Genomic DNA, 23750 nt, shown 5'->3' on the forward strand with positions numbered 1-23750 from the left:
ATTTCTTCCTTAGCTTTCACTGGAGTCTTATTTTTTTATTTCACCAGTAACTATTTTTTTATTATTACTATTATTGTTAAGATCCAACTTTTGTGCTTCTTCTTATCCCTCCTGTAGATGACTGTGCTATTTTATCACTGGGAATTTTCAATTTACATAMCAGCCACTAAAGCCTCTAGGAACTGAGTGGTGTGAAAAGAGCTATCACATCTCCCCAGGGGGTTACTGAAAATATTAGTCACAACTGGGTTAAAATTGGGTTCTTTTTTCTCAAATGTTTCATTAAAGAAGGTGTTAAAGATGTTATCTCTGTCAGTTACTTAGATGTTGCTAAAATATTTCAGTGACAGTTTTCTTTCTTTGCTGTTTATGAAGAGTCTAATGTGTAGTAAGACTGCACAATTTGACAGATTCAGGCAGCTGGCTCATTCATGAGAAGTTCGCGTTTTTGTCACCCACGTTGAATAACGAAAGATTAGATGGTAAGGTCAATTTACAAAAATGGTTGTCAGGACATTTTTTAATTGTAAAACTTTTTGTGATGGAATTCAGGAAGAAGACTAAAGGCAGAAAGCAGCGGAAACAAAGAGCTGCTATTAACCTACAGATGCTACTGCAGGGTTCATTTTGAGATTGGTCACACTGCTGAGCCAATGAAGTTTTGGTGTGACTATAAGGGACCACCCTTTTCTGGGGTGAGAGGGCAATTTGGTCTCCATGCTCATTTAATCCTGAGATGTCTTTCAATGGACTGTCAGTTGGATCTACATTGTGCCAAATTATGCATGCAGTTTTTACGCAGCCTATTGTTCACGGAGCACTTAACCAGGATTTCTCAACCAATTTCCATTTGGCATGAGGTCATTGGAGACCCAAGCAAACGTACAGGCAAGGGAAATGCAATTCTCTGTTCCCCATAACTGAAATAACACAGATAAATACAAACATCAGCCCTGCTCTACGTAAAGAGTTAATTTTTACCAAATTACAGACGGATAGTTTTCCATAAAGGAAAACTAGTTACATGTCGCTGCCCCAGAGACTTCCTTGCTGGAGAGTAATGTGGCTAAAGCATTTTAGACGCTGTTGCCTGCAAGGTTGTGAAGTGTCGAGGCTGGAGCAGCAGCTTGCAGATGGGCAACGTGCGCGCGCTGCGGCTGCTCCCTTCCCTCTGCACTATTCCCACATAGTGCAGAGGAGCCCGAGGGGAGGCAAGCAGAGCCAAGAAACCCTGCCAGGAACGTCACAGAGCAGGAGAGGAGAGGGCACCGATTCTGAAGATAACCTCTAATTAGGATAGTAATACTTTAAAAAACCTGACTATAGCATGTACATCATATTTATTGATACATTTACAAAAAAAATTATGTTAGCTCTTCAAAGAACATTTACATTTAAAACCATATTTGGCAATAATTGTCATATAACGTTTTGTACAAGTGACATCTTATGCAACCAAGATGTGCTAAAGTGAGCTTTCGTCCAGTGAAGTTCCTTCCATTCAGTGTGAGATCTGTAGCAGTCTAATCATGGGTAATCTGGCCCGTCCTGTCACAGTGAAAATCACTTTATGAACATTTTTATGATATGCTGGCATTTTATTGTGATTGGTTGGTGGTTGCCTTTTCATCCGTCGTAAATGAATACAAGTTGACATAAGGATACATTTCTAGATTAGATCCACAACACATTTAAGAGTGTGTTTGCTCTCTCATTCCCCGTCTTTCCAATTAAGTTGGTGAAAAATGTAACTTTAGTATTTTACAGGACATGGTAAAGCTGTCTCATCTAGGTGATGTCTATATTATAAAAATAAAATAAAATAATATAAATATGTAACATGAACCCAGTGCCCATTGTTAAATAAAATATATGATAAAAAGCAGACCTTCTAGTATGACTGGTTTTGAAATATGCGAATATAATTTAATTATTAAACACTTGAAACAGTCTTGATATTAAGCTGCGATAACCGGATTTCTGCATCTATGCTAGATAAAGAAATGCATAACATTCTGTAATGGAGTTACATGGACGAAGGTGAAGGTTACAATCTTACAATGAACTGCCTACATAAGAACGCATTAAGGAGATCTGAAATACTGTCTCACAATGTAGTTCCTTTTACCTTAGAAACTGTTACACCTGGATTTTATTAAATCCAGCAATTTTATATGGTGATATTTCAAAACTGCTCTCCTATTGCTATGCTCCGCTTGGTGCAGACACAAGGTTTCTGGGATGCCAAAGAATCCCTTACAACACCATGAAAGTCCTTGATGAACGTGTGCTTTACAGTGGAATCGCTGTGTAAACTATTTCTCATGAAGAAATATATATAAAAAATTCCACTAGCTGCAAAACCGTATTTGTGAGAGTGTGTGCATGTGTATGTGTGTACGTATTGGGTATCTATACATCTGTGCCAATGTACAGAAATATTTGCACACATGCAAAGAATTTATCTGCACATTTCTGGGTATTATAGTTAAATTAATAAAGTAAATCAAATCACCAGTATTTGTTGCAGGAAAACAGTCTTTAAAAAAATGACAGCTTTCAAAATAAATGCCCGTTGAAAGTGTAGTTTCCACATAGTCCCAGAAACTATACAATATAGCTGGTTAGGTCCAGCAAATAGGATGTCATGTCTAGGATCTGATCAAGAATACCTGCCCTTGTCACTCTTCGGATGTTTCTATCCACTTGTTCACACTGGGGGCCGAGATAGCCTTTTTTACACAAGCACTTATTAGGCCTTACACAGACACCTCCATGTCGACAGGCTGGGTCACATTTTGCTGCGGGTAAAACAACAGCAATAGTCTCATTAATGCTTCGAATCTCACAGAGAGCAGAAAAGGTACAACATGTACTGGCGTGAGAACTACTTTTCTTTACAATTGGATAATGGCAAAGACATAAGCTAAAAAATACCAAAGGAGGATGAAACGTCAGAAGCTGCGAGGTGTATTTTTTCAAGTTTTAAGGAAAGGAAGTAACTGGTTTTGTATGCCTGAAAGAACATCGTACGGACGGACATGAAACTCAAACAGAAAATTCTGGAATATATCCAGTTACCAGGTATGATTTTGGAGTGGGAGATTCAACAGTTTTTAGGCTCCAAATACCTGTTATCACTTGCAAATGCAWCTCGTTGCACTAGACTGTAGGCACAGCTGTGGGCAGAGGTGCTCTGCCTCATGCCATTCCTTCTGCTGGCAAGTCAAAACGTCCGGCAAGCTTGGAAGTCTTTCGTTTCTCTTCCATAGATGCCAGACAATATACCCACAGAGTTCTAGTCTGCTCGGCYTTCTTTAAGTTTTGAAATTTAAATGCTACATTAAATTCTCACTGATGTTAGTAAGAGCAGTAATGAATAACTTTTGTTGCGGAAGAATTTTCTCCTGGCTTAGTCGTTGCACTGGGGTAAAGCAACTTTCTTTTTGCAACACCTCTTCAGTGTTATCTAATGCAAGAGATCTATAATACATATTTACAGAGATTTGTAATATAGGGTATATAGTGAATTGTCTTGATTATATTTATGAGTTTCTTAGTGATCTGAGAARGAAATTGATGCCTCATAAATACTTTTTCTTATTTAAACTGTAAAGCTTGGAATCTCTGCTAAGTGCTGTGTGGGGTACAGTGAAGAGAGCTCCTCAGTCTAAATATCATTCTTTAGGTTTTGTGTATGYTGCATGTATGAAACTCTTACCATAGAGCTGTAATATTTTTAAGCAAAACAGATCCTTCAAGATATGTTTGTTTTCACACTGAAGAGTTTACTTTGCACGCCACTTGGGCAAGAACTGCAGAGTGGCACATAAATAGCAGCTTCTGGTAGCCAGGCTTGCTGGTACAGGCTGACTTAGCGAGCCCAGGCACAAGCAGTGGCTCGGTGGGACCCTGGAGCGCAGCTGTGGCCCGCAAGGCCGCCTGTTCACTCAGCTCGTCGCCTTGGTGGCCTACTCAACACCACGTTTAATCACAGTCACTCATTCAAGTAGCTTTAAAAGCTAAGTTGCAGCAACAAGGTAGGATTTAATAAAAGCATCTTGATTAATTATCATGGCTAATAATTTCCTGATTATTAACTAGTTTGTGGTAAGTTGTGTATGGAGTTCTCTAACAAATTAGAGACGTTTTATTTTGTAGGATCAAAAATAAATAAGTATCAAAACTCAAATAGCTGCATTCAATTCACAAAGATTAAAACAGGCAAAATAATAACCTGGAGGTCTGATTTAATAATCTCTTATAACTAGGTACTGCTGTCTGACTCAGACAATAATGATATTGTACAAGTGAGCTGAATGTATGGAAATTGAATATATATCACTTACATTTCCTTTTATTTTACAATATGGATGAAAAAAMATGAGCACTTTGCTATTAACTGCATTCTGTTCATGGTTCATGTTGCAGTAGATATTTTGTTTATAGCTATCATTTATTATACTCATGTAAATTTTGCACCCACTACTMATGAGATCAGCATCTCTCTTATGGTATTCTAAAACTAATGGTCAATGACACATACTGAGAATTTTCCTCAGCMAATTATTGAGGGTAAGTTTATGACATGCCAGTGCTTTTTTCACTTGTTGCCATGAATCTTTATACGAACCAGTTCTGCAGAACTCTCCTTCCCAGCCTGGATTACAGCAGCATTTTCCGGTGGGAGTGCAGTGCCCGTTCCGACAGTGCCTCGAGCAGTCAGATGTCAGTGTCTGTGCAGACTGAGCTGTTCTTTTGCATTCTTCAGGGACTAAAGGTCTGTATGAAAATACACGAACCAAACATAACCATTAAAAGTAAGGGTCAAGGACAGAAACTGCTTTTGCACGTGAAACACAAGGTTGAAGTTTTCAGTCATTATTAATATTAAGGCTACTTAAAGTGGATTCTGGAGGAATGTGTACAGCTTTGCACAGACTAATACAAAAAGAAAAAACTTCATCTCTTAATATGAGGGCTGCTTTTATTTAGAAGGATACTGACAATGAATGGGATATGCAAATTTGGTTCGTTTTAGTAATARCCTGCCCAATTCTCTTTTCCAATATCAGTGGGAGAAATCTCTATTCTAGGATTGATATTTTCTCAAAAACACCAGAAAAAACAGTGATGGCATGTTACACTACAGAAAAATGTAGTACGGTCTATTCTGCTTTCCTGTGACTTCCTTTGGAGGTCTTCTACAAGATTAAATAATAGTCCCTGAGATTTTGTGAAGGTTGCAGCTGGCAAAAATAGATTGCTGAAGAGCACATCACAGACAGTATATATCTGCAGAGCTCAAGGACTCGCCGATGAAAAGAYTTTGGATTGAACTCAAGAGGGTAATTTTCATCCAGCTAGACCCTAAGTAGATTTTAATAAACCTGAAAAGCTCTCTTGCTCTCATGGCAAAGTTAAGCTATGGCAGTATGTGGTGTTCAGTATATGTCTTAAAAAATTAAAATTACAGCATTTCTTTTTTTTTTTTTTTCATATTTTGTTTATTTAAGAACTCACTGTCATACAAGCTAAATTCAACTGAATATATACCTTTTTCTTTAGAGAGCATGAATAATTCAGTCCAGAATCTGATGGTATTTTTGCTTGTACCTTTTGACTTTTCTAACTAACTTTTATATTTCCAATTGTACCCTGAAAATAATCTGAACAGCGAGTTTTATGTCATGCACTATGATATGCACAATGATTTTGCCTCCATTTACAAATTTGATTTGACATTGCACGTTTTTAATTTTCGTTTTTCTCTTGTGAAATTGTATTTGRAATGTATATTTGATTCTTATTTAAGGGAATACTATACCTGGACAAAATTCAAGTTTAACTAGCTGACAGTTTATTTCTAATACTGTTTTTTTGGGGGGAGGAATTGAGGAGTTGTTTGTTCTTGGTATCAGGTCTTATGTAATGCAAGTTTTATGTCAATCCATACAAAATACTTAGGATTTCCAAGGACTTTTTTTAAAAATTTATTTACAAACCACAGTGTTATGTTCCTTAACAAAGAAATAGCTATAGTGTTTTCTGACTTAACTGTTGATGCAACTTGAAAACATTTATACATATATTAATTCAGCTGTATTTCACCATACTGACCACTGATTTTATCTGCTCTCTGAATTTTGCAGTTAGAGACTAGTGGGAGGCTACAGGTCCCTACTGCAGGTACCAGTTTGTCCCAATGGTGGGTTTAATTGCACAGGAATAACTTGAGAGAGAAGCATGAGGAACTCCAGAGAGACCTAAACAAGTAATTGAATAGAAGTATGATGGTAAACTAAATTAATTAGTGGCAAATATAAAATAATCCATTCTCAAGGAGATACTTTGAGCTACTACCATATTTTCCGAAGTTTGAAATCTGCAGGAAAAAAATTGTAATGTTTTCAAGGAGAGCTTACTTAAAATTTGGCTAAGTGTCCAACTAGAATCCAAGCAAAACAAAATTTTATGATGTAGTGAGAATAAAACAGAAAATAACATTTCTCATTATACTCACACTGACAGTAAAAAATAAAATCATATGCAATTAGCTGGCATAGCACCTTGTACACTGATTAGCCTATCAAAGTGGAAGTTATTGAAATTCTATATATATTCCTAGATATGAAAAAAAAAAAAAAAAAAAGAGAGGTATTGGAGTAGAGAAAGGAGGAGTAAGATGGAGGTAGGGAAAACTATGGCAGGAAAAAGAGGAGAAATGATGGTAGAGGAAGTATAGAAGAAAAAAATAAACTCAAAGGAATAAAACTAACATCCTTTCTACAGTATCAGTGCAGCCCATGTTCTGGTAGGATTTTGAACAGATATTTCTATGCACAAGGGGGTGATTTGAAGTAATCTTAGACGAGGTAAAGCTTTATAAGCAAAGCAAGCAGGCAGGGCTAATGCCCGCGAAGCCCGTCCCGGCAGGCCAGGTTGCATCTTTTCCCCCGATCTGCCCTGCGTTTTGCTAGTGCTTAGCACAGATTTCCTTGCATTTGTCTCTGGAACAGAGTGGATTCACAGTTCGCGTATTTACAAACTATGCGGGAGGCTCAGGGACAATGTTGGTTTGAAAAGTTCCACAAAATGATAAGTGAAATCCCGGTGTTGCTGCCTCAGTCGTTTTCATAGGAGGCTTGTTTAGATTTATAATCAAAAGCTGTGTGTTCTAATCCTAGCGCTGCAAAGGGTAAGGTCTCAACTTGAGTTGTTTCTTTACAGCTGTCTGTGTAGAAGGCAACTTGCTATCTTCACTGTCTCTGTTAAAGCCCATTTCCAGTTACTTTAAATGGGAGTCTTTTTGTCATCTTGTGTATCTCCTGGGAGAGAGCTCCAGAAGCATATCTTTAGCAAAGAGTGACCTTACCAGTCCCATAAATACATYATTTGTGAAGATAATGCTTTATTTTTCTTGAAAGATGTGCAGCAATTGTCCACGATACTGTTGGAATGTTAGGTTCTTTTTATTTATATTTAACTAGGGAGAAAGAAATCCTACTTTTTTTTTGTATCCGCCAAAGCATGGCTGGCCTCTTTTATGCTTTCAAGTTGCCTACAGCTCTTGGTACATGTGAATGTAACCTTGCCTTTTATTCTTCCATCAATCAATAAATTGCACTCCTCAGCCTCGAATAATATTTATTAATGGTGGGGTGGAGTAGAAACACAGATGGAAAAAATGCTGGTTGGCAGAGTGCCTTAGGACAAGAGTATTACAAATGCAGCTGCAACAGAATCCTTTTAGTGTAGGAAAAAGCCCTTGTTTTTCCCCGTTTGTATTATGGGAGAAGACGCACTTCTTTCTCAGGATTTGAATGCTGTGGCGCAAACACGTAACAGGAAAAAATCCCTGCCCCAAACACTTTGTTCTGCATTCCTAGGGCTTTAAGGGGTGGAAATTTTGAGGCGCAGTGTAAGCGCTTGAACTGAATCTCATCGAGAGAAAGTCAGTCTTGAATGTGGTTGTTGGGCCCCGATCTTTCCAGCACTTAGACAAGTGTATGAGTATGTTTATAGAGCTGGTGCTTTGCTGTGGCTCTTGACTTGGAAAATGAAGGCAGATAAATGTAGCCACCCGATGGGCCAGGGAGAATTCTTTTCCTTGTCTTCCTCAATCTGTAAAACTCTCAAGGGCACAGCTTGATTACTCCTACAGTAAGCAGTATTTGGCCTGCAGTAAGTCAGCCAAAAATGCGGCCGATAATGGCTATTTATATGGTCTGTACAATTCTAGTTATCTTAAAGAGCTGTTCATGTATACAGTAGAGTACAGTATATCTTACTTGTTAAAACACCCTTTCATGGGACTGTGTGACAACTCTAGATGTATGGAACATGGAGGAAAAGTGGCACTGGGGGCTGGGGCCCTTCCTGGGTCCCTGCACCCACACACTCAGTAAATGGAGATTTCTTGACCATACAATGTAGCAAATAATTTTTACTGCACTACTGTAGTTGGTATCGAAAAGCAGCCTCTACTCTTAGTTAAGATGAGCAACGGCATACCAAAATATGGCATGTTTTAATAGATCAAAATTCATCATAGAGCAGAGTTCTTAGTGTTTCATGCTGTCTCTAGTCCATCTTTGCACAGTTGCACTCAGTGAGCAGAGTGATTTAGCTGCTGTGTGCACTGGCCTGTTACACATGCGTAAATCAGCGCACATGGAGGGGTGAGTTCAGCAGTAACATAATGGTACTGAACGGAGCGCAAAATTCCTCTCATCCTGCTGGTGACACAATATTCAAAATTTATACTTTCCTGCTGAAGTGGAGAAAAAAAAGAAAAACATGCAGAATTCCTATAAATGTTCAAATTCAAGCAAGAGGCATGGTCACAGAAATCYTGATTGTGGTACAAAATATATGGAAAAAGTATTATCCCTCAGTTAACTGCATACAAGTTAGTCAGTGTTAAAATGATGTCTAAGTGTCCCACCACAATGTGATACTTTTTTTTTCTTTTTTTTTCCCTGTGAAAGAGAGAATTTCAAGAAAAAAAWAGTTCTGTGTCACTGTAATTTACTACTTGTCACTGAATAAATATAGCATCTCTTCAGGTACAGTTTCTAAAATTAAAAAGTATACCTTTAGTCCTGGGAAAGATGCCAAAAGCTCGTTACTTGTCTCCAGATTTACTACTTGGGAATAATGTGGAAAAAAACTCACAGCTTTTAAGATTTAAACTCAGCAGCATATCAAATTCATTCTTATATGGTATACATGTTCATGACCTCTAGTCTTAAGAAATTCTGTCATGTTTGAAAACTAGTCCCTAGTGAAGCCTGTATCAATGTTAATAGCTAAGAGGTCAATGCAACTGCTAAACAGTTTGTATTACTGTCAGGGTGGTCATGAAAACAACACCTGCTGCATGAGCACTTGGCAGCTGGGTCAACAGGCACTGTGGGAATTTATCAATTTAGGGGGCCACTTGCATAACACTTTGACTGATGAATTGGGAAGGACTGGCTTACTGGGCTAAAGCTGCTCTATTATGTATGACTTTCTTTAGGGTGGCAGAGGCTTCCTGCAGGCTCCAGAAAATAAGCAAAAGATCGACTGAGCTATTTTTTCCTTATAAAGCGGTAAAAAGGGAGCATGCTCTTTAACAAGCAGCGCTGGGAGGACTAAGAAAATGGAAAACAAAAACAAAAACAAAAACTTTTACAGTCAGCGAGCTGTGATGTGATTAAAAAAATCCTCAGGTTTTTCCATCATGGTTACAAAGAGGGTTTTGTGAAGTACTTCTGTAAAGCAAAACTCTCTAGACTGGTATTCACAAAAAGCTCTAATTTCTCTTTAGTGTCTCTTATGGGAATAGTAACTGCATGTAGGTAGGTAAATGAGATAAGAATTTTGCATGCTAAGGCTAAACTAAACATAATTAGACATTAATTCTGACTTTTCATTCCCTGAAATGACTTAGAGGATAGTAACTTTCTGAGCAGAAAGAAATACGGCCCACCTGGGTTGGTGAGAGYATTCACCAACAAAACTGCCGCATTCTGTGGGCAATTTTAAGCAGTAGCTTCACAATATATCCATAAGCCTTCAGGACTGAATATTGTTATGGAGATTAGTCCACCAGTGGGTGTTTCTGCATTTCCATTCCCACTGTAACTGAAGTCTACAAGAAGCCTACACTCTCCTAAATGTTCTCCTTCTGCCTTCCTATCAAATTCCTGACTGTCGTACTAAAAATCACCAAGAGTCTTGAAAAGAGCCCTAAGAAGGTAAAAATGAGAAAAAGCCTAGATGTTGTCCCCTAAGGTTTGAAATCAATCTGTTTGGAAATATTCGCTGATAGTGGAAATCCCAGAAGGTGATGATGGAAAGGATGATAAGAAGAATTAGATACTTTGGAGGGGCATGAAAGAGGAATGAGATGGTTTGAATTGGGTTCAAGTTTCACTCCAAAAGAAAGCAGCAGTTCTAGCTGCTGATACAAAACATACTGAAATCCAGATCTATAAAGTGTTATACATATGGAGAAGAGGAGGGATTATTCTTCCAGCATATGCAAGGTCATTTAATTAAGCTCTACTCTCTGCTGCCGAAGTTAACTGCTAGTCACGGGGAGCCACACTGGTCCCGCATACAGTATCCCAGATTCCCTGGGTTTGGAATCATGGTCCCAACAGCGACAAATACCTGAAACTTCACAGTGGATACAGCAGAGGAGGGCTCTGCTCCTGTAAACTTCTCTGGGCAATCTGCTTTTATTCTCCTCTCTTAAATGGGAGTCCTTTGCATTGTCTTTCACTTTGTGTATTCTCTGAATCTCTTTCCTTTTATCTATAACTCASCTAAAGAGAAAAGTGAGCATAACCTAAGTGTTCTGAAAGAAGCCTAACAAAGCTACATTCTGCCTGGCCTGCCGCCTTCCAAAGTTTATTTTCTTACTTTACTTCTTGATCTGTTCCTGTCTTTTAAAATGTGGCTTTCATAGAGAGCTGTAATATTATGTTTAAATTACGGTTGATATGAACCTATCAACACATATTTGTTGTCTAAATATGCTCTTTTTTGCGTTGTCAATAGCTGATTTTCTCTTCTTACAGTAGTGCTACAAAAGCACTACTTTTTCTGTTTTGGCAGCTATGTTTCCTGATTTGTTTTGATMATTTTAATTTGGACTTATCACTATTTCTGTATCACTATTTACCATTTCTTTCCTATGGGTGTATGAATGTGCTTGCAATTGATACTGGTATATACTTGTAGAAACAGAGAAAAGTATACATGAGAAGAAAGTATTTGAGTATTTGAGAAAGTATCCCACTAACACTGTGTTATAATGCAAAATACGTCTTTTCTCTTTTATCCTCAATAGTTTATCATGCTTGAAAGTACTTTCCTTCTCGGTGTATTATACATTAAATTGTTTGATGTCTCCCGAAGATTGGATGTATTTTTAGAGTTGTGGCTTAACTTGTCAAATTTTTCTTTTGCTTGCTCTTTTAACTAATTTACCTAATGCTGTATTTTATTTTATTTTATTTTATTTTATTTTATTTTATTTTATTTTATTTTATTTTATTTTATTTTATTTTATTTTATTTTATTTTATTTTATTTTAATGTTTGTAACTGTTAAGGTTTCCCAGATATTCTCTAAGCCAAAGGCTAAATAAGCTATTAGCTGTGATTCTCCCCACCCACATAAGTTTTGGCATTAGGCAGTATATGTGTATTTTGTAGCACCTCATGTACCGTATTTACTGTTTAAATTCTGATTTTAATTTTTTTGGGAGACTCATCACTTCTTTTCCTGAGAAGTCCCAAGTATTAACCTATTCTTAAAATGCCCTGGGTAGGAAGTGAAGGATTGCTGCGTAATGTGCTCGTGATGAGAGGCTCTGCTCTTCAGCAGTGAGATGAAGCATTAGGAAACAGAGGGGTGAGGAACTGAACAAAGGTTCCCCGTGGTACCTTGGCTTCTATGACTCCAACTGCCTTCGAGGTGGAGGTATTCAGATCCTCAGTGTTGATCATATTTATCTCTTTGTCCCAACACCACCTCATTTTTATTACATATGAAGGATTTTTTTAGGTTAAGACTTTCTTTCCTGTTACTGATTGTTGAAGATGTGTGCAAAAGGTGAGAACATTTTGCCCTCTTCCTCTCATCTTCCAATGTTTTAAGAACCCTTTTCCTGAAAATTTTTCTACCTTTGGCAATATCCAAGTAGTAGTTTTCTTTCTTAAGTTGTGTTTGAGACAAGAAACTCATGGCCACGATTCTTTTTCAGAGTAAGTTGATTATGTAATAGTTTTCTCTAAAGATCAAAGAAAAAAAAAAAAACCACCCCAAATGCATGTAATATTTATTATCTGGGATAAAAGAGTAATTTTATAAAGTTGCAGCAATTTACCCATTACTACTGTTGCTTGCATTAAGTGATTAATTTCCAGCAAGAGGTTGCCACAAAGATCACAATAGATTTCCTTTACACTGCTCCATCCACACCAGGTCTTAGCAAGCAGGGAGTTTTCTAAGCTGTGACAAATCAATTCCTTSATGACTTTATTTATATCTGATGCTCACAGTCCTCCTGTAGCAGCTATATTTCCTTCTCTGTAAAGTTGACTGTGCTAGACTTTACACCTTTATTTGATGGTGTAAGACACCTATCATGGAGAAGACTGGAAGGAGTGAAAAAATAATAGTATGCACAAAAATTAGTATGTGATAACACGTAATGTTTTGTTCATAAAGCTTTACGTGAGCATTTACTGAGGCCATGGAATTTTTAAATTGTTGACACACGTAATATGACCTGGCAGGGAATGGTACGTTGACTTGCAGTGCTCATGTGTGCAAGTAACTAAGTATCTTTCCCCTAAAGACCAGTGAGGGCAGGAGATTGAAAAATAAAACAAAAATTTTGCCTGAATGGAAGTTATCCTACATTTCTAAAACATCTTATGAAAAACTATATCCCTTTGCCACAGTCTGTTTAATTTCAAAACTGTGCCAATTTACAAAAAGAATCCTCTAGTTTTCTGGTTACTTTCACCAGTAAGCGAGCACAGGCTCGAGCCTTTTCCATGCGTGAGAACAGCCAAGCGTGAGGGCAGCAATGGGAGGTCTGGCCTTTCAGGTATGTCAGCTGAAGACCACCCTACTGGAAGAGGTAACAAGAACAAAAAGCCAAGGTCAAACAAGGCAGCCCCATGTAATTAGATACTAATAGTGGATTTAAGGTGTAAAATTCACTTAAAACCATACACCAACAGACTAAACAATCCAAATAAGAATGGCACGTTTTGTTCCACAAAAATGTTTTTAATACCAGAAGACATAAATAAAGCCTTGTAAGAACCTTGACTGACAGACTGCAGTAACCTGCAGTAACATCTGCTTCCAAATTAATTGTCGTAGATCTGGCTAGTGTGATTATAAATCACTGAAACTTTACAGTAACTTATAGTACAATATGCTTCCAGGTTCAGGGTTTAATTCACGTGTTGTCCCAGTAACAACTTTTTGAATTTAAATTCTGATGAGAAAATAAATTACTCTTCTAAACAGTCAGCAGCAAAAGCAAAAATGGAAACCTAATTACGATGCAAATGGGGAAACATGATGAAGTAGATGCCATATGAATAGGCAGGTAGTAATTCTTAAGTTGCTTTTGTGAAATCTGATGGGGATAAAATAATTAATGCAACCAATGTAATTTCTGTTGCCCATTTCATTTTGTGTTTTTTTCTGTGTTTTGCAGGATGCTCTACAGGCTTGGACTGAGAGAGCAGCAGGTTCCATTATGAAGAAAATTGTATTTCTGCAGCTAACGTGAGTGTCTGTTTATCACTTTTTCTTATTGCTCCTGGGGTCACTGGGCTGTGGAGGGGGCTGGCCTTGGGCAGTCTTTCCAGATTCCCTAATATTATTTTTAGCAGTACTTGTCTTTCCAAGAGCTTGAAGATAATCGTATCTCAAGAAACTCTGTTTTGTTAATTTGCACTTATTCTCAATTCAAAGCTGGCAAATTAGTAATAATTATGCTGATCATATTTTTTCTGTATCTTGTAAATGATTTGGATGGAATATATAAGTCTTTGGAAATAGCTACTGATTGTTAGGAACTGTTAAAAAATTAAGTGTATTTTTGGCACCCAGTCCAAGGTGGGAGATTTCTGTCACTGGATTCTAGCTTTGTGCTACAAATCTCACGAGAGGTAAAATACAGCAGTGTGAAAGATTATTGAAAACCAGTAAGCAGTGATAATTCACTGACTGAGGAGTCAGCCCTCTGTATTCTTCTTAGTTTGTGGTATCTCTCATGGAAAAAAAAGACAGAAAAAGACAAAAAAAAAAAGAAAAACAGGGGATGCTTGGGGAAGAGTGAGTTTATACAAAGAGCTTATGGAGAAACTGAAATTGTCAGGCTGGAATTGACCCAAGGAAGCTTGTGCTCTAACTTGTCCTGTCAAATTAGCTGTTGGGCATACAGGRCAGGCTCTGTCAGGTAGCAGGAGCCTTCAGAACAGCTTCGCTTGGGAGCTGTCCCACCGCAGTGGCACATAAGGCAGCAGCAGCCCCGGGAGGAGGCCCAGTGTACTGCCCTCAGTAGATGCTGTGTAGACTCTGCCATAGCTACTGAACTGCCCAAAGTATTTTCTACCTGTGCTGATCCATATGGGCCTGCTTTAAATATGCCTAAACTTCCATGAAAACCATAAAAATAATGTCATAATAAAGTGCGAGAGAGGCCTGCATTTGAACTAATGTCAAAGATTAAGAATTTCAGGAAGGTAATGCAGGCCACACTTCATTCTGGCATTCAGTTTGTGTGACACAGTGATGACTATAGTATCTATACCACTTGTTGCTGATGGTACCTTTGCATTTAGGAAGCTCTCTGCTTCTGAGAATTTCTCTTCTTTTTTAATTCAAGCGTCACAAAGTAAAGTTACATGAAAAGAACTACATTTACATTGGCTTTCTAACTTGTTGAACAGAAGATAGTGAGTAATGCAGTGCTTACCTTTTGGGGTCAATGATCTTGTAGAGTTTTCCATTGTGAGGCTGTGTCATACTTTTACTGCTTGATAATATGTATATCTCACCTGTTAAGAAGCCAATGCAATAGGTCAGTTCGCCTGAAAGATAGCCTGTAGATTTTTTCTTTTCAAACATTAACTATGGATTTGAAGAATTTAGCAGACAATGTTTATAAGGCTTACATCTTAGTAAATGTTTTTTGTGTTTACCTGACTCATCTTCACCAAATCCCAAGATGGGTCCTGAAAAGAAACCTCGACACGAACCGCTGTTGCCAAGACAGAGGGGCTTTTCTTGCCACTGTTTGGTCACAGGACTCTGTTGCAGCGTTAAAAAATTTCTGTATTCAAGAACACATAAAGCAATTTGTTATGTTTCATTTTGAATATGGAATTTTCACCATCCAGATAAATAAGTAAACGCTTGCAGGAAGTATCACCATAGATGCATCTGAGTGGTTCATCTGAGTGGTTCATCATCTTACAATTTCCTGCCTTGTGTTTTTCAAATGCTCAAAAAGCACTGCATTTCCCTTCCCATCACTCCAACATTGCCAAATTGGGTTCAAGCTATCCTATATATAGCCAGTTGTGAATACTGAGCTATTTGGCAAGAGAAAACAATGTCTGTTCACTTGAAAAGCATTCATTATTGTGCTCCATCAATGATGTTTCCGTGAAACTCAGAACGCTTTCGGTATCTCCCATCAGTCAAACCCCAGTTCTGGCAAACATTTCCATTATTAACATATATTCCTATTAGAATATAAATAATATATCTAAGTGTTTGCAGCACTAAAACCTTAAGTGAGCCTTGATGTTAGTGTCATTGTCTCTACTTCCTTCCAAGGATTAGATGTGTTACATATGTATACTGCTATTCATCAGAACACCCTGCTACTTCATATCCAAATCTAGAGCTTAATCTGTGCAGACACAGTGCTAAAATGGCCAGGAGCCATGATGTGCAAGACTGGTGGTGTTCTATTATATGGGAAACTAAATACAGCCTGTTATAGCTATTACACAGGATAAGCAAATATAGCTTTTATGGGTTTTTGTTTAAGACTGAGATTCTAAGATACCTACCCATTACGGTCTCCAAAGACATAACTTCCATAGAGCCTTTCAGACTGACAGCCTCGATAGACAAATCCGCCAACCAGGGATCCGCTGCTGAAGGGTTTGAATTCTAAAAGCGAGGGCTCACTTTCTAGAAAGGAACTACCATAGCATTAGATCATATGCAGTTTGGAGTTTTGATTCACGTTTATGAAAGTGTTATTATTTCAAGATAAAGGTTTAATTCCATTCAAACATTTCCCCAAATTCAAGAAGCATACCTGAAAATGAAGTATTAAGAAAATCAGAAGATGAAAATAAAGGTTGTTTACGAAACAATGGATTGGGGGTCTAGATATGGAAAGGCTCTTACTACYTTTTTTCCATGTGCACAAGCGGGGAGTACAAAACTGTCTAAGGATTAGGTCCTACATTCACTTGAGTTGAGGAGATTACTGCAATTAACTTTTATGTGTCGACCCAGTCTGCAGAACAGATCTCTTGAACTTCATGATTGCAACAAAGCCACTTTTGCTGAAAAGTCCTTTCAATATCTAAAGGGACAAGTTCCAGTAATTTTCAGCAGAACTTGTTTTCCAAGCCATTTAATGCTTTGAGAATTCTTTCAAAAATCAGTTTTTTTAATGGTGCAAACATCTATGTTGCTTTTGCAGTTGATACACTCTTACATTGGTCATAGGAAATAATCTCTTAAAGGATGTCTCAATGTATGTTCCTATTTATGAAATCAAAATGCTGCTTATGGTAAAAGCAGGCTCAAATTAAGATCCTAGCTATATAATTTCAAATCCAAACCACTAGCAGTGGAGCTTTTTGTTTTATAGGAATATTCTTCTTTGCTTTCTATCTTCAAGTTCTTGATAAAWTTTCCCATATTATTTTGCAACAATAGGGGTTGAAATTACATGAGGGAGCAAAAAAATGTTGTGCTCTTTTTATTTAGGCATTTGAGCATAGTATTAACATTGGCAAGCTGTTCTGCATGGACACARTATTGCTTAGCATACCCCGCAGTAAAGATGCAATCAAAATCTTGTTGGAACCRTGGTTTACCAAATATTATTCTTTGGTTTGGCTTTTACATTATGCATACAAAAAATACAACTGTAGCTACAGTAGAACAGTTGCATTACACGTTGGGACTATTGTACTGGCAGCACAGAACCTCTGCTTTCAAGTACAGCGCAGGTGAGAGAAGATGTGGGAGTGAAATAAACACTTGCAAATGCTCTGTTCCAGTGTATGGTCACTTCTTGATGCCTTCAAACATCTTTACTACCATCAATTTAGAAGCTGTTATGTGTTCAGCCAAGGCAGATAACAGCTCAGAGTAGCTGTAACCTGGCTTGTCTGAAATAGCAAGGAGTCTTAGTGAGTATTAAACGTTAAGGATAAATTAAAAATGATGAATGACAGTCATACTGATTCGGAGAGCACATAAAATACATAAGTCCCTGATTAGGTTTGTTTATCCTATTGCAATCTAATCTAAACACTAGTCTATTATTATGAGCCAGTAATATAGTGCATTTTTCTAAGTTGGTCGTTTTAGTAACATTTAAACAGAGTTCAGTCATTTCCCTGTTTGGTTTTGGTCAGTTGTTGTTTATCTTTATTTTTTCCATTAATAGAAGGCACATTACATGAGGCTTACATTCTGGTTCTTAAAAGGTTATTTGTGAATGACTAAGAATACATTCCCATCACTTCCTATTTTCCCAGATCTTTTCTTTATGAGCCATCACATGCAGCAACAAACAGGGAGATCTTTGACAGGCTGTAAAAGCATATYTCTTGAATGTTTTTTACATGCTGTAAGATACCATGAGGAACAAAGTTCAGTCACTCAAATTTGGTTCTGTCAAGCATCTTTTATCTACTTGTACTATATTTTCTGTAAGTTCCGTCTTTTGAAGGCAGCCTGTCTTGCCTATGCAGTAAGTTACCTATCAAGTATGTACAGTCCTTTATATATTGTCTTGTGTTTTCCATCTGTTTGTCTGTGGACACAGAAGCCTATTGTTCCCAGTGGCTTTGCCCCGGTTAGAACTTACCATAGTCTTTCCCCTTTATTATTTGTAAGATTCTTGCTGAAGATCTGTTCTTTGCATTTGAATCTGAGCAAAGTATAGTTAAATTGAGGTTTACATCTGTTGGGTGGCGATCCACAGCGCATCTGTGAAATAGAAATACAAGAAAGTCTGTGAGACATGAAGCACAATTCCCTATTAATAGGATTAAGCAAAAAACGCTGAAGAATTAAAATTTCTTTGTGCTTCCTACTCATTTGGAGGACCTATTTCATACTGATGCCCAAGTGCATCAATTTCATATACATAAGTTTATATACCATTCCTATCCCTGCAGCCTTCCCTATAAAATGTGGAGTAAAAAACTCTGAATTTGTTCATAGTGGTAAAATGTACTGTGCTCAATAACAGCTGGAATGAGTAGTGCTAAATGAGCTGGCCTATATGGCTAGAAATTTTGGACTGTAAAAGTCCTTATCTGAACGAGTTGAATTTATAAATTTTTTCAAAACATGACTTTAAATGTCACTTCAGTACTACCACCCACCTAATTTGCTGAACTGTGTGTTGTTTAGTTAGTGTTGCTCTTCTGCTTGTTATTGTTTAGCTTTCACCAGATGTTCTCATTTGTTCCCTTTTTTTCCTCCATCAAGATTCTACTGTGTTAGCTTCTCAGATTCTCATCCTCAGCTGTCTTTTACCAACTTTCCACTTTAAGTTCTCTTCTTTTGTAAAGCAAATCTTTTTATCTTCCATTAAAAACAAAATTTGACAACTTTGTTTCTGTCATTTCAGACCTGACTTTTAATAGTTTTGCATTCTCTTCTTCTTCCCCTTTGCCAATGTCCATTTGCTTCTAGCTGTGAAATATGTGTTGGGGTTGGGGGAAGAAAAGTTTAAAAAGTTCATCAGTGCTTTTATTACTAAAATTTTGTTGCCAGACAAAATTATTTGTAAAAAGTGTTTTTGCTTGAAAGCAGTGTCTGCTGCAGGGTTGTGGTGTGTGATTGTAACTTACCGGCCTGGATTGTGGAGTCCGTGTGCGAAAATTTCAGGAGGCTGGTTTGTGCTGTTAAAATGTGGGTTGCTCCGAGGTATGGAGTAAGGGGCACTGCATAGGTCAGTATTCACATCAAGTCGTAAAACAGAACCTGTAAAATCACTGAGAAAGTTGGAGGATAAAATAATTGTTTTTTAAAAGAATAAATAGTCTGTATAATGCTACTGTGAAGCAGCAAAAGGAAGGTCCAACTTTCGTGAATAATCACACCTAGATCCTCCTAGGGTTCGGGCAAGCCCTAAGAATTGTACAGAACCTATCAAAGACTCCATTAGGCCGAAATGTTGCCTTGTTATGTGCCTGCTTGCACTCCTCTCATCATTCCTCTGTGAAGCAGCTTATTAATGAAAGAGCTGCTTTCTGTACCTCAGCATTGTTTGATGCCTTCAAACAGAAGGTGATGATCGTCTGTACACTTTGTCTCCCCTACGGTAACTCTGAATACACTCATTATATATTTACCTAAAGTGTATTTGGCAGTATTTTCAATTCTGTGCTTGAATTCAGTGATTTCTAGTGATAGAATAAGTGACCTTATTTTATACTGATTTAAAATAAAATATTGGAATTGCTCGTTGGTTCTGGTGTTAAAATACATCATTGTTGCAAAATGCAGGAGCACCTGCTATTCTGCTGAGCCAGAGAGGCCTCTGAGCATGGCAGCCAGGGCTAGGCCTGTGCAGGCTCAATGCGACACTTCCTCTAAATTAAAGCACATGTTGGGCCGATGGGAACACGGCAGAGTGAAAGAGAGGGCCAAGGCAAGCTGACCAAACTGTATCAGTAGAAGCAGAGAGGGATTGCTTCATATGTTCTCTTGACATTTTCGTGAGTGATATAGCGTTATTATTGACTCTGGTATGTGTCTTTAGACACATTTTGAGTGCACAYGCTCGCTAAAGCCTTGTTCATAGAAAAATATTTGGAGAAAGAAGTTGAATTGCTGTTTAAACAGAATTGCACCTACTGGTGAGGATAGTTAAATGGTTTGATAACACACAACTGTGGCAAGATATATTTCAAGTGTAAGAGTGTTCTGCAAATAGCAGYTTGCTCAACTCAGGCACTGAAGATAGTGAGGTTGTGCAGTGTAAGAAAGGCGAGTAAGATTTGTGCTGATCACTGCYGATTGGTTTCGATTATCATAGAATCATAGAATCACAGAATGCCTAACGTTGGAAGGGACCTCAGAGTCCAACCCCCCTGCTCACGCAGGGTCACCTAGAGCACGTGGCACAGGGCTGCGTCCAAGCGGGTTTTACAGATCTCCAAAGAAGGAGACTCCACAACCTCCCTGGTTGTGGAGAGCCCTGTTCCAGGGCTTTGTCACCCTCACTGTCAAAAAGTGTTTTCTCAAGTTCCTGTGGAACTTTTGGTGCCTCAGCTTGTGGCCGTTTCCTCTAGTCCTATCGCTGGCCACCACTGAAAAGAGGCCGCCCCCTCCTCCTCACTGCCTCCCTTGAGATATTTGTAGACACTGATCAGGTCCCCCCTCAGCCTTCTCTTCTCCAGGCTGAACAGGCCCAGCTCTCTCAGCCTTTGCTCATAGGGCAGATGGACCCCAAGAACTGTGCAAACGCAGGCAGAAGTCTAGTTTTTGTACCTTAAACCATCCATCTCCTCCATATCGTCCAGAGTGATCATGCCATCGCCAAGAAAAATGTATAAGAAACCATCCGGGCCAAAGAGAAGCTGTCCTCCTAGGTGTTTTCGGTGTAGCTCTGCCACTTCTAAAAACACTCTTGCTGTTCTCATATCAACTTGATGTGGATTTTTCCTGCAATATAAAGAGAAGAAAATATTTTTTGCAGCTCACTGTCACTGTTTTGTGTTCTAAAAATAGTTTCAGTCATTCAAATTATATTTCAAGGTGTAGATATTATAATCTAGAAGTGTAGAAAAATGTCAAAAAAATTGACAAATTTCAACTTTCCAGTGTTCACAAAAAAATATTTTTCAGCCTATGCACATTAATTAGGAAATAGCTATAGTTAAAAATGACAGAATAGTTAAAAAGAATTCTTAAAAAGAAAAAAAAAAAGTGTACTTACTGATGTTCCAAAACTACTGTTTGAAATAACATCAAAAATAACTTTTCTGCAAGTACCCACGTAATGAATGATGGTTCATTTTAGGAAAAGGAAATGCTATAACAAAGAAGACTCCTTATAAATATAGGATTTGTGAATTACAGATTTCTAATGTTACCTGGACACTGTGTATTCTACGACCCTAAGGATGTGGTCATGAGGTCCAATAGCCCACCGTTCTTGGTTGGTGGTATAAGACACATACAGCTTTCCATTTTTCTTGTAATTGGGATGGAATGCAAGGCTTAACAGTCCTCTTTCATCTCCTCCCTGCAGTCAAATGAAAAACACAAAGAATTGTGAAGTTAATTATGTTCTTTATTGTGTTTCAACTGGAACTCAAAAAAAAAGTTTCTTTCTTGTGGATAATCTTTGCCCAAACTCTTTTATTTCTTTCATGACTACTGCACAAAAAAGGATTATAAAACATTTCACTTTGGGGAACTCTTACAGAGTAAGAACAAGACAATTGTCTCGTGCAGTTATCTATGCACAAGTCTCTTACACCACTTTTGTGGAGTGATTTGTGTATGTAATCTTTGGGAAGCCATGAAGACAAGTTTAAGTGCTGTGAAGAATTCTTTGCTGGGTTACTAGGTTGCTTGTAATTCGTAGAAGACAAATAAAAAGGTCTATAATCAGCAGTCACTTCTAATCCAAGTATCCAAAACCTAAAACACGGTGCTGGCTGCCAACTCCCACTGTCTTGGCAATATGTTTAGAAAACAGTTAAATTGCTTGTGTAATATGTAAACCTTTGTTTTACCCTGGAGGCAGCAACATCAGTTGTCACAACTATGGTGGTCTGTTCGTCATAGTTAGCACACTGTAGGTAATAAGCAGCCTTGGTCTCTCTGCAGAGAAACCAGGGTTTTACATGTGGCCCTTCAGTGGAAAGGTTTTTGTTATTTTTTAAAATAAAAATAGAAAAAGCTCCAAACAACTTTCTTTTGTTATTACATTCGCCACAAAGACTAGTACAGTTTTATGTTAAGCATCAAATCCATGCAATGTACTGTGACAATGCAAATACCCTCTGCACGTAAATAGAAGGAACTTTTCTCCTTTGGCATCTAAAAATATACATAATACTACCATAGCTAAAATTGCATTATATAAATGTAATTGCATTGTATAAATTAAGAATATATCTTAGCTTCACTTGATGCTGTTGAAGTAAGGCAGTAGAGAGAAGCTGAGGCACAGAAATAAACAAATAATTAACAATTTGCATTCAATTCACATATGTGATTAGTCACAAACCGAGAGTTGCTCTGGAGTTTAACTCAGGATTTGCCAGCCTTTCTAAGCCAGGGACACTGCTCTAGACTCAAGCACTCCAGCTGCACCCATAAGCAGGCAACATTTTGCAACTCTCACCACACCCATGATAACTAATTATGAAGTTTTAAATTATGAGAGAGAATGAAGCTTTTTAAATGTATTTGCAATTCGCATTGATGGATGGGCCTGTCTTGCTGTTGAAAGATATCCCACAAAAAAGCCTAATTGGGAAAGTGCACAGCTTTAATTTATTTTAATTCAGGATGATTGCCATACTTCCTTTTTAATCACAACATCCAAAGGGAAAGCTGATTCAGAAATGGAGATGTAAGTAGGTCAAGAGATTTCAGTACAAAGAGGCTTGTACAATGGAATCTGGATCCTCCTAATTTGGAGTCAGCCAAAATTTGCTAATTTGTTTGCTAGAAAAATTTAGTTTTGGGGGTTATCAGTGAGGTTAGTTTGGAAAACCTAGGCAGAGCTGCCAGATCAGTTGCAGTCATTGTGGATGGGGGGATCGGTGATCTATCTCCTCCTTTATGAGCCAAAAATAATTGTGCAGCTGAGTCTAAACTGCCTGTAGATATTATTGTATGAGTTTATGAGAGCTTTGACTGAGTTACTCTGATAAAGTCTGAAGCAAATGGTGGCAAATCAGTTGCTTTGGGAACAGCAAGGCATGTTTCAGAGATTCCTGAGGAGTGATTCTCAGGATGCTGCCCAACGCTCAGAGCTGAGTTCAATGCATTTCGGGGCCTGGGAATGTCACGCTAAGCCTGCCATGCAAGATGAGTTCCTGAAAGTATTAGTTAGAGAGGACTGTTCTGTGCTTAAGCTGAAGACTGGATTTAGCACGTTTTGTTKCAGGAGCCCTCTCATTTCAGTGGGAAAGGAAGTTGTTGCTGAAAGGGCAAACAGGTAAAAATTAAATTAAGAGCTGTGAATGAAGTACACATGAAGAAGGAGGTAGTAAGTATGGCACACTGCATTTATAGGATGAGGCCAGTGTTTCTACTAATTGCTGGTTTTGAATGACTTACTGTCAATTAGAAGTCTACCTCTTTTTTTTTTTAATATTTATTTCCTCTGGTTTTGGAAAACAATTGCTAATGTATATTGTCATCTTCTTSCATAAGAAGCAAACTTAGTGTTTCCTATGTAACTGCTGTAATTTCCATAGCTT

General features: G+C 37.9%; 1 protein-coding gene across 1 annotated transcript in view; it reads right to left on the reverse strand.

The window, feature by feature from the left end:
• Positions 1 to 1362: 1362 nt before the first annotated feature.
• Positions 1363 to 23750, reverse strand: part of HHIP (hedgehog interacting protein) — a 66912-nt gene continuing 44524 nt past the window's right edge. Inside the window, exons 5-13 of the mRNA XM_026042601.1 lie at positions 21402 to 21553; positions 20797 to 20970; positions 19152 to 19295; positions 18158 to 18279; positions 16110 to 16233; positions 15231 to 15361; positions 15005 to 15086; positions 4634 to 4782; positions 1363 to 2801 (exon numbers count right to left, since the gene is read on the reverse strand). Of these exons, the coding sequence (XP_025898386.1) occupies positions 2608 to 2801; positions 4634 to 4782; positions 15005 to 15086; positions 15231 to 15361; positions 16110 to 16233; positions 18158 to 18279; positions 19152 to 19295; positions 20797 to 20970; positions 21402 to 21553 (1272 nt within the window). The 3' untranslated portion in view covers positions 1363 to 2607. The remainder of the gene's footprint in view (positions 2802 to 4633; positions 4783 to 15004; positions 15087 to 15230; positions 15362 to 16109; positions 16234 to 18157; positions 18280 to 19151; positions 19296 to 20796; positions 20971 to 21401; positions 21554 to 23750) is intronic.

Source organism: Nothoprocta perdicaria, unplaced genomic scaffold, assembly GCF_003342845.1.
Source record: "Nothoprocta perdicaria isolate Ctin4 unplaced genomic scaffold, notPer1 scaffold_31, whole genome shotgun sequence".
Taxonomy (NCBI): Eukaryota; Metazoa; Chordata; class Aves; order Tinamiformes; family Tinamidae; genus Nothoprocta; species Nothoprocta perdicaria.